The sequence below is a fragment of the Prunus dulcis genome, unplaced genomic scaffold (assembly GCF_902201215.1).
Source record: "Prunus dulcis unplaced genomic scaffold, ALMONDv2, whole genome shotgun sequence".
NCBI classification, from domain to species: Eukaryota; Viridiplantae; Streptophyta; class Magnoliopsida; order Rosales; family Rosaceae; genus Prunus; species Prunus dulcis.
The window spans coordinates 36,180-48,078 of record NW_023010070.1 but is presented as its reverse complement, the minus strand read 5'-3'; the positions used below and the strand labels follow the sequence as shown (position 1 = coordinate 48,078).

At 35.1% G+C, this 11,899-nt stretch overlaps 1 protein-coding gene across 3 annotated transcripts; it reads right to left on the bottom strand.

The window, feature by feature from the left end:
• Positions 1-5,461: 5,461 nt before the first annotated feature.
• LOC117612788 (peptide methionine sulfoxide reductase A5-like) lies at positions 5,462-8,128 on the bottom strand. Of its 3 annotated transcripts, none has more exons than XM_034341431.1 (5): positions 7,863-8,128; positions 7,223-7,534; positions 6,868-6,980; positions 6,634-6,778; positions 5,462-6,429 (listed from the first exon to the last, which is right to left on the bottom strand). In XM_034341431.1, exons 2-5 carry the CDS (start codon positions 7,523-7,525, stop codon positions 6,232-6,234), a joined length of 759 nt encoding a protein of 252 aa, XP_034197322.1. In that variant the 5' UTR covers positions 7,526-7,534; positions 7,863-8,128; the 3' UTR covers positions 5,462-6,231. The 3 variants fall into 3 exon arrangements, with proteins under 3 accessions (XP_034197322.1, XP_034197321.1, XP_034197323.1); XM_034341430.1 differs by having other exon boundaries at positions 7,223-7,559; positions 7,863-8,127; XM_034341432.1 differs by lacking the exon at positions 7,863-8,128 and adding an exon at positions 7,658-7,850 and having other exon boundaries at positions 7,223-7,559.
• Positions 8,129-11,899: the final 3,771 nt, after the last annotated feature.

Genomic DNA, 11,899 nt, shown 5'->3' with positions numbered 1-11,899 from the left:
TCACCGGAAAATCTCAAAACCACGGCTCCAAACTCCTACCCTAGGTATAACACCATATTTGGAACCACTTTTGTTCTTGGACCTAACCCAAAAACTGACCGGAAGTGGCCGAACACAGAGGCCGAATTCCAATTTGAAAACCGAGCTATCTACGGTCAAAATCAATACAAACCTACCCAACCATCAGCTAGAGCATGGAAAATAGATAGAAATCCATACATTACTCGACAAATTTGGAGAAGAATTGAAGGAGAACGAGCTGGTTGAAGTTTCTGTCAAAACCGATCGGTTTTCTGCAGTTTCCGGCCAGCGCCGGCAGTTCCACGGGCTGAGAGTGATCGGAGAGGGAAGAGGAGGCGGTGGCGGTTCGAACAAGACCGGTCTCGTGACCGGTGGTGCTCTGTGGCGGCGACGGCGTCACAACAACGAATCGGAGGAGGAGGAAGTCGCGCGACGGGAGAGAGAGAGAGAGAGAGAGAGAGAGAGAGAGAGAGTGAGGGTTTAAAATCTAATTTTTCAAATTACCATTTTGCCCCTCGTGATATTTTAACCGTATTTTCTTCGTTAAATCTCTGATTCGAGCCCACTTTTTGTCTATGGACTCATTTCGTCGTGCTCTACGCAACGGTGTATGTAGAATTGTCAAATTCCTTTTCGGTCAAAAAGTCAACTTTTCGTTAATAAATTATTCCAAGGGCAAAATTGTCTTTCCTCAAAATAAATTACTAATTAAATATGAATTTTAGGTTTGGGTCATTACATTGTGTTTAATAACACTTATGAAAAATTAAAAACTAAAGATTTCAAAAAATATATATATATATATAATAGGCTTATTTTTTTATATACCCCTTAAAACTCATTTTGTCTCACTTTATCTCATTTTTCATACATATTTGTCTCATTTTATCCCATTTTCACAAAAGATTAATGAAAAATAAAATTTAAAACTTAAAATCCATAGAAAAATTATAAAGAAATTTTAAAAAAAACTACATCCCTACACCCGCCCTTCCCCTCTCTCTCCATCTCCTCATCTTCTCTCTCTCTCTCTCTCTCTCTCTCTCTCTCTCTCTCTCTCTCTCTCTCTCTCTATATATATATATATATATTGTTGTAAAGAACGTGGTGGAGCCCACATAAAGAAAGGAAGAAAAGAATGAAGCAATTTGTCTGTCATCTTCCCTTGTAACCAACCGAACATCACGAATGCTTTAGCCTATTTAAAGGCTTCATCTCTTCATTGCTAGATAGAGAGAAGAAACGAGAAGTGATAACACACTCAGTTCAGAGAAGAAAAGAGAGTGATAAATGTGAGAGTTAGTGAGTTCTATCTGAGAGGAAATTTTGTTAGTGTAAAAACCACAAGAGCAAATACAATCATATTCTCAATATTCAGTGGTACTTTTCATACTCTGATTATATTTATAACATATATATATTTTTTTTAATATTTCATAATGTTTTAATATTATTTAATCTTAATATTGATGGCGCTCGCAAAAGCCACTCTGGTAAAGCAGGTAGTGGTGGTGTGTTTCGCGATTATCAAGGCCATGTTCTTAGGGCATTTTCGATGAAGCTTTAGCTGTCATTAAGGCCATTGAGCTTGCTTGGCTCCATGCTTGGCATAATTTTTGGATTGAAACTGATTCGTTGTTAGTTACTAAATTATTTTGCTCTCCACATTTGGTCCCTTGGCTTCTACAAGTTGATTAGCAAAATTGCTTGCATCATCTCCAACACATGTCATTTAAGATTTCTCATATCTTTCTTGAGGGTAATCATGTTGCTGATGCTTTGGCAAATCATGGTGCTTTGAGCTCTTGTTTAATTTGGTGGGATACACCTTCTTCTACTTTGCATTTTTGTCAGCTGGACTGGCTGGGCATGCCTAATTACCAATTCTCCTAGTTTCTTTTGTTTACTTTTTCAGAGTTTTGATCACTTAGGTCAGCATGTTGTTGTGCATTTCTGTCATTGTCTTTCTCTTCTGCAAGGTTTGGTTTGGTCCCCCCTACTGTTCTTGTATCTCTTTTTTGTTTCTTATTAATAAATTATGATCAAGGGGATGGGCGGGGGGCTTCCAGAGTGTTGGTCCCCTCTTTAAGCATCTGATGACCAATACTGAGAGGCTAATCTCGCCTAATCCTTTGGTTTATTTATAATAAAAATGTTTTAATATTTAATCTAATTTTAAATTTTGAAATTGAAATTTTAAATTTTAATTAATATTTTGTGAAAATGGGGTAAAATGAGACATGTATGTGTGAAAAATGGGGTAAAATGAGACAAAATGAGTTTCATGGCGGCAAAGTGAGATTCAAACACATTTTCAGGAATATATCACAAAAATAAGCCTATATAATATAATAAGCGTAAAATAGAAAAATAATATAACTAAAAATGGTTAAAATGAAAAAGAAAAATAATTATTACAAAGTAAATTTAGGTTTAGCCATAAAAAAAATTTCACTTTTGGAAAAAGCCAAAACTTTTTCAAAAAAGACAGAAAAATCTCTCAACTTTCAAACCAAAGACATGCAAATATAAAGGATTCCTTAGGAAATCCAAAAATAAATAAGGGCAATTTTGTCCATTTTGGCTTTTTAAAAAAAATTTCTCTCTCCTTTGGCCTTTTCCAAAAACATCTTCCTTTCTCACGAGATAGCTGGAGCCTAGAACTCTTTAAAGTTTTCTTTCGACTTCAATTGTTATTATTTTCTTAAAGCCTTGAAGACGTCTAGAGATTACCAAAGGATCGAAATGATCACAATTTGGACACAAGATTATATTGAAGGTATACAAATTTTGAATTTTTTTCCTTGATGAATTAAAAATATTTTACACGGTGATGGACTAACAAACTAAGCCGTCTTGGAGAAATTAGACGACGATCCTTGTGCTACACGTGACGTATAAATTTGAAAAAACAGCTGTCTTTTTAATCCGATCGACGTTGAACAAGGATGACAACGTCGTCTATTTAAATAAAGACGATGTTATTAAGTTTTACCACGTCAACATTTATGGAACAAACGAAGTGGAAAATTATTATTAACAACGGTAATATAACAATGATGATGTAGAGGATTCTAATAACGGCGTCTTTTGTGTAGTTTTCGACGTGATAATTCATATTGCACAATGGTTCTCTTGTCAAACTAGTTGTCTATTCTTATCCTTGTAGATTTTTTTTTTTTTTTTGTGGCTCATTTTCAGGATATAGACGTTGGTGTTTATTTGTTCGTGACGTTGTTTGTTTGAACAACAACGGGGATTTACCGTCGTGGTTTGTTTCTTTAAAAGATATCGGTCAATTTCACAATAGTTTGAAATCCGGCTACACTACGGTGAATTCCCGTCGTCTATCACCTTTTTTGTAGTAGTGACTTATGCCCGTGGCCAATCTCATCCTTATCAATTGATAATGGGGAAGTAGACCAAAATAGGCTCACTTTTCAATTATGAAGTTTTGTAGTTAATGGGGGATGTTGTTTGAGAAAATGACTCAAATAATACTAAGGCAGGGCAGGGGGGCAACCAGCACTACTCCTTATGTTATTCGTCTTGTTCTCTAGACTCACTTTTTTCATTTTCTCTTTGTGCGGTCAATTTAGGAACTAGGATGTGTAAAGTTTGTATTCCTAATTTTTGCATGCATGGATATATTTATATAATTATATTTTTCTTTTTTTTAAGGGTTGATTGATCTTCACTATTAAGTTTTTCAGCTTTCCAATGTGAATTTCTTCACATTTTCACATGATGCATCTACAAAATCATATTGGGTCAAGTAAGAATCTTTAAAAATTAATTGCTACAAAATCATCACATACGCAAAAGGTTATTGGGTAGCATAAAAGAGTGCTTGTTAGTTTCTTTCTTCTTTTGGATCGCCTTTCCAAGAAAGAAAAAAATAAATAAAAATTCATTGGCCCTTGTCAATGACCATGGATGAGATCATAGACAGAGGGAGGGAAGGAGAACAAAGATGGAAGGCAAAAGTAGGGAGAAAACAAAGATTAGAGGAGGGAGGAGAGAGGGTAAGAGGAACACGGTGAAAGATTATTATTATGTTAATTATTAAAAGATCTAAATCAATAAAACACATAAACGCAAGGTTTAGTTGATATTAGGGATGACAACGGGTCGGGTAGGGGCCGGGTATGACAATACCATCCCCATTCCCGCTCTCCATCCCCGCCCCCATCCCCGAACTCATCCCCGTTTATTAGGTTTCGGGGAATCCCCGTCCCCGTCCCCATCAGGGGATTATCCTCCATACCCGCCCTGAATCCCCGATTTTTGTGCATAAAAAAATATTTATCATACATTTTAACATTAAGTTTCATATTAACTTATCATTAAACACATCCAAATTAACTATAAAGTTCAACTCAACTATTTAAAATCACATCAATATGAAATTCTATAGAAAATTAGGAAGAATTAGGAGAGGGAAGTTAAATTAGGGTTAAACATAAATATTATAATTATATATTTATTTATTTAAATATAAACATATATATTTTCGGGCCGGGTTCGGGGATGGGGACGCCAATACCATCCCCTCCCCATACCCGTCGGGGATTTTTCAAGTTCGGGGATTCCCGTACCTGATACCCATTTAGACCCGAAATCTCCTCCCGTTAGGGTCGGGGACCCGCCCCTACGGGGATTTTTGCCATCCATATGAATACATCAGTTGTCACATAATACGGTTAATTTAGTGTGTCCAAATAGCATTACTGTTGTTCAAACTTGTGTTGTGTGTGTTTGACTAATGATATTCGATTTGTCTATGTGTTGAATTGTTATTTGTTTGGGTTCAGTTAAGAAACAAAAAGGAAAAGGTCAAGGAAAAAAAAAACAAAAAGAAAGGGTCTCGAATTAATATTTCAATTGGGCTCAAAACTCAAGACAATTTACATTTTGGGGCATTCTCCAATAAGTATTTAAGTTAAAGATTAGTTACATACTTTTAATCCCAGCCATTGAATTGCATCTAACGGCCAAAATTAAAAGTATGTAACCAATCGTTAACATAAAATACTTATTGGAGAATCTCTCATATATTTTAGTCCAAATTTTGTGAGAGGGATCATGAAAAACCTACTCCAACTGGGACCAATTTGAAAGGTATGTCATGAAGAACCTCCACAACTTGTGGGATTGCTCTATAAAACCCGTCATTCACAACTTGTTTCCCAATTGTGCGTGTTTGCATTTTGTTCCAAGTCTTTCTCCTCTCTCCAATTCCTTCTCTTGTTGGTTTTTGTTTTCAACATTCATCTCATTTGACTTGTTTCTCAATTGTGCGTGTTGGAATTTTGTTCCAAGTCTTCTCCTCTCTCCAATTCCTTTTATTGTTTGGTTTTTGTTTTCACCATTCATCTCATTTGTGCAATGGCTTACAGTTGCGATTTGTGTAATGAGACTTTCTTTGAACACAGTGAAATGATTGACCCCAAAAACAGGGGAAGTCTTGAAGAAACACTTCCGTGATGTTCATAAAAATACACAAAATGTGTGGAGAGAAAATGTGCAAAAATCCTATGTACCCCAAACATGAGTCACATGTGAGTACGGGGAGACTTTGCCATTCAAATCTCTGAACCAAATAAAAAGAAGAAGTATGAATAATGCTCCACATACTGACTAAACACACTTAAGTTGAACGAGACATGTTCGAACAGATCAATCTTGAACTGAAATAATTGCACTCCATATTCCAAATCCTCACCTCAAAAGAACACTGTCAATCCTTCTCAGAACAAAAAAATACCTGTCCATCAGATGGAGACATATGGGATCGTGAATTCAGACAAGAACAAACTAAATTTTTGGAGAATATTCTCTTGCAGAACTGTAAATTTGGACAATTGGTCATGAAACTTATGTTTACAGACTGTAAAGTTGGACCACTGATCAAGTTGGCTGTTGCCTAAATGCATGAAAGTGTGGTCAAAATTCACTGTTGACAACATAAGATTTCGAATGAATGATCAGAGGATACTATACACCATAGGAGGTCAACAAACCTGCAAAAACCAGATATAAACTTAACATGATGACGGGGCATGGGACACTGGTGGGTTACTCAATAATGAACTCAATTGGATTCTCTATCCTACAGATTGGGATGAACAGGCAGATAAAATGGTGCACAAGTGTGAGAACTTGATAGAGCATGCTGCATGTTTGTCTAAATTCTAAATTATGGGCCACCTACAAGTCTCTCAAAATAGGCCATCCTTTTTTAATAATTTCATTGATCTTTGCATCAATCTGCCTCTGAATTTTTGGAGGACAAAGCTCTGCAGCATAGCCATTCAGTTTTGCAGCCAATCTTGACCTCTCAAGTTCCTCTTCAGGCAAGTTTCCAATTAATTGGAGAAGAAATGGCCTACGCTTCAGCTCAAACTTCTGCATTTTAAAAACATGTTAGCTAAGGATTCAAAAAATTTAGGATCTAGTTCAAAAGATCTCTTTTTTTTCTTCTTTTTTTCACATCTCCAAAGAGACTCCCTTAAGCAAGTTGACGAAGAGGAAAGATTTACAATACAAAGATCTGAAACAACATTCCCTCGTAAAGAGTTTTGGGAGAAGAGAAAGGATATTGAGTTGTACCTGATGTTCAGGCTCAGCAGAATAAAATGTTCCAAGTGGTAGGATTTGAGTAGTTACACTGCTACTCTTTGACTTAGTTTGTTCTCTCTCTTTGCTCACAGCAGCCAATCTGGACTCTTCAGTTCCGTTCGTGAAAATGATAGATCTATTTATATATGAAAAAATATCACTAAGGACTCTAAGTTATGAGTTTATGTTATGCAAGAAACTGCTGTGTGCTGTCATAAGTTTTACCTGTATTGGTTACCTACATCAGGACCTTGCCCAAATACTTGCCGATAGTCATGACTTGACCAGAAAATCTCCAAAAGTTGCCTAAAGCTAATCAGCCTGTGATCGTAGATAACCTGCTCAGGATTTATAGAATTACACATGTGACTGAAACATTCAAAAAGAGAGTAAAATGTATGTAAAAATAAATGATAAGAAGCCCACAAAGTTAAAAACTGCAGGGATTCAACTGCTCTTAAACTTTACAAGAAACAAAAAGACACCGCTTGGAGATAGTTTCATTATATTCAAGCCAAAAAAGAAGGGTAAAAACCCATTCATGAAAATCTAAAAGCAACAGGAAAAATGGAAGAGAGACCTGGACAGACTCAGCATGATCACCCAAGCTTCTGTACTCAGGGTTGATTTTGGATCCGCCAGCGTAACCGACAGTGGTCTGTACAACCCCATTCAAGCACCCAAAGACAGCTTCAGATCTCCAAAAGCTTCCCAGAGCGAAAACTGCTGTTTTCAAGGACTGGTTGTTGGGTACGTCTCCTGCTGTTTCAATGATCCGTTCTGGGATCCTGATGCAGACCCGCCTCTCGGCTGCTAGAATAATCAGGAGCATCAGCGTTGCTAGTAGACGGCTAAGGGAAACGCTGCTGCGAAGAAAAGCCATTGGCTTTGTCTGAAAGAGGAAGGCATGAGACTTTCTGCGTTTGGTTAAAATTTCCAGGATGTTATTAAATGAAAATAAAAAATAAAAAAAATCAAGAGAACTAGAATGGAATATAGGAAACTGATGTCATACAGAAAATGCCCCTTTTTCGAAGCTACAATGTTTTTACAAAGTTGATAACCAAGTTTGAGCACACATCAACTCCTCCAATGTGTCTGGATTCGCTCACCCCCCTACGAATTTTGATCTGTATCGAGCGTACCCAATCGCGGTACGGTATCGATCTGGATCTGGAACGAAAGATTTAACGACTCAGTTCCAGAGGAGAGAACAGTACCTGATAGAGGACGTCGCTGCTACAGAACAGAACCTGACCGCCGACAGCAGACGAGCAATCGAGGGCACATGAGGGAGAGTGCTATAGCTGATGAGCCCACGTTTGATTCTCGGTCTTCTTATTTGTTTTGGTCAATTATTCTTGTTCTCTTGGCATATAAGGGGAAGGAACATATTGGGTTCGGAGAGGATTTTTTTGGACGAATAGATTCGAAGAGGAGGGATGGATGTTTATAAATGGATAGGCGTAAGAGCAGTTCCGGACAGCCCAGCCCAGGCAAAAGGGCCCTGATCTTTCAAAATAAGTTCCAGCGGTGACATCCAGTCCCGGCAAGAGCTGGGGTCCATCAAGCCAGGTAAAGCCCCAAGTCAAAATAGTTTGGGCTGTTGTCTGAAGGAGCTGACATCAGCGAAGAAATTTTTTTAAAAAAAAATCAAAACAAAACTCTGAAAAATTATCAAAAATTCAGAAGTTTTTTTTATACATACGTTGAAAAAATTTATTTATTAATCTCGTACATATAAATAAAATTAATTTCATTTTAATAGTAATTATTTTCGGGTTACCATGACAATTGACAATGGGTGGAAAAGTAAAAAAAAATAATAATAATAATAGGGCGGATACTATTCATATGAATAGTAACTGCCCTTACTTACCCTTACCATTTACCATGACAAATGGGTGGAAGTGTTCTAAGAGGGAACGTACTAGAGGTTGGGTGGGTGGGCATGTCAATATAATAAAAGGAATGCTACAAATCTTTTCTCTAACATTTTCTTTTGAACCGTCTCCCTTCTCTTCATGACAAGTGTCACTTTTTTTACACTTAAAACAATGTCATTAATGCATCACACAAGTTAGTTTTTGTTTTCCAAGTTTACTCTTATTAAATGTATTAATTTGTTTTAATAACAAGCTAATTTTTTAACAACTTTCTTACCCCCTCGTTAAAAAATTAAATAAGAAAATAAAAAATGCAGTTTTTTTTAAAAAAAATGTTACAAAGAGAACGTGTGTTTTTTTAAAAACAAAATAAAGATGATAACAATGTAATGAAACAAACTTTTTTTAAAAAAAATAAAAAAAATATGATGTTTTTTTATTTTATTATTATTTAATTTTTAACAATGTGCTAAGGAAGTTGCAACAAAATTTGGATAAATTGAAGGAAACATAAAAGCAAATACATTTTTAAAGGGTAAACTTGGAAAGAAAAAAAAAACTAGCTTGTATGACGCATTAATGACATTGTTTTAAGTATAAGGAAAGTGACACTTGTCATAAGAAAAAGGGAGAAGGTCCAAAAGAGAAGGTTAGAGAGAACGTTACTAGCATTCCTCATATAATAAAGGTTTTATTTTTATTTTTATCACAAATGATCTTTGAGCTTTGCGAAATTATCACATTTCGTCCCTGACTTTTTTTGTGACACTAATGATCCTTAAGGATACCCTTCACACATTAAAAAGGTCCCTATCTTTAGCTTTCGTCAAATTTTATGTTAGATTGATGATATGGCACATGTGTGGAGCCCACATGTGGTATAGAGCCACGTGGTTTTAAATATTTTTATAACTTAAATTCCATAAATAAATAAATAATTTAAACAACTTAAATCTTTTTCATATATTTTTAAATATCTTTCTCTATCCTTCCTTCTCCTTGTGTTCTCTTTCCTTTTCCCCTTCGCAGACCCACTCCTCTCTCCCTCCTCTTCCTCCCTTCTCTTTCTCTCTCTCACTCTCCCTGTGCTATCTTTCCCTTCCCCCCTTGTAGACCGACTCCTCTCTCTCTCTCTCTCTCTCTCTCTCTCTCTCTCTCTCTCTCTCTCGAACAGAGCATGAATGATATTTAAAAATATATAAAAATATTTAAGTTGCTTTTACTTTTTTTTAAAAAAATTTGAAGTTTAAAAAATATATTTTTTAATATTGTATTATATTTAAAACCATGTAGCTCTCTCTCTCTCTCTTTCTATTTGAACATAGCATGAAAGATATTTAAAAATATATAAAAATATTTAAGTTGCTTTTACTTTACTTTTTTTTAATTTTAAGTTTAAAAAATATTTTAAAAAATATTATATTATATTTAAAACTATGTGGCTCTATACCATTGGATGCGTGAGCTCTACACAATGGCGGATCCACCATAGGGTTAGACGACCCCATGGCAGATCTGAATTTTAGTGGTAGGGACTAGTTTTGGTAGTTATGGAAGTGACCCCATGGAGGAGAAGAAGCTTCAGTGGGCAGTTGGGGTTTCTTTTTTTTTTTTTTTTTTTTTTTAAAACTGCTTGCCCAACTACGTCGTTTTGGCCAATGCAATTTTTTTTAAATGATCTAGCCAAAACGACATCGTTTTGGGCTAGGACTAAAATAAATAAATAAAAAAAGGCCAGCAGCTTCTTAACAGCATAGACCTGAAAATAGACCTCCAAAATCCCATTTTTCATATTTCTCCTCAACAGCAACCATAACCTCAATCTCCCCAAGAGCTCCACCAGCACCATCTCCTCCCTTGCCGCCGTCGCCAAAGGTGCTAACTGCGGTTCACCACTAGCCGTCCCCGTCGCTGCCACTATTTTTGTAAAAATTTACAATTCAATTCAAGTAAGTTCTAATTTCTAAACCCTAAATCTAAATTAATGTTGAAGTATGATATATTTAATTAAATTGAAATCAAATTCGTAATTATTTAGGTGAAATTGATGGTTTGAACTTTGATTATAGGTTATAGATTTATTAGATGATGTATGTATTGATTTGTTGAATAATTGGTTATTTTTACATATATTGATTTAATTTATGAATTTTGTTGTGGTTAATTGGTATATGTTTGGTGTGTTCTTTAATTGATTGAGTTTTTATTTTGATTAATTTTTTGTGTAGAATAATTTTCAGTGTTCCTGTACGAAATTATTTGTTCATCTTTTGAATAATATGCTACGTGCTTTTAATTTCATGCTTGCTCGAATATATTTATTTTCTTGGATATCTATATTGCTTGAAACACTACAAGAAAAACAACTATTAGTAGCAATACCAAATTTGGTCACTGAAACACGGGTCACTTCGCCTATATATTACTGACCCATCTATTTGGTCATTAAAACACAGGTCACGTAAATGTATGAGGGTTCAAACTCAGAAATCCATAGTCTCCTCTAGATAAAATTTAAATACTTAAAAGTAGTATATAAATAAAACAACTACAACTTGTAATAAGGAATGCCAGGCAGTGGCGAAGCCAGGATTTTATGTGTGTGGGGGCTTCCTACAAATTATAAAGAATCAAAAATTCGAATTCACAATACACACAAAAAATACTGTATATATATCACATATGTCAAGAACTATATTGCTTATTGGTTGCAATCATAATTGTTCTCGACAAAGGGATAGACAAATACATTATAAGCAAGAAAAATTGCAAGAGATAGAAAAAGAGTAGATATTTAGCAAATATCTTTAAAGCTTTTTCCCTCATTAAACCCAATAGAAAGAAAAAAAATCAACATTTTCCAAATTAAAAAAAATCTTAGGCCCCTTCATGCATTCATATCATACATGAAAAAATATTAACTAAATATGAAAAATGGTTTTTCGGAATAATCATTTTCTCAAGATAATTTTTGGCGGCTTTTATTCCTTACACATCAAATAAGAAAACTTGATTTTTTGGGATTTTAGTATGAAGTATATATTGAATTAATGAGCCATCATTTTTAGCCTAAATCGTATTTTATACTAAAACCGATTTTTCATATTTTGATTTGGTGGGAATTTAATTTTGTAGTATTTTCATTTGAATCCAAATAGGGGGTACTTCCTTATTTACATTGTAAACTTAAGTAAATGGAGTAATATAAAAATAAATTAAAGTAAAAGGACAAAGACATTTACTTAAATGTAAATGTTGAAAATGGAAATAAAGTAATCTGTACACTTGGAGTGCACCGCCATCAGCTGAGCAAGAGCGCAATTTGAACTACTTCCTTGTGCCTTAATAGGTCCGCTACAACACATATGGGT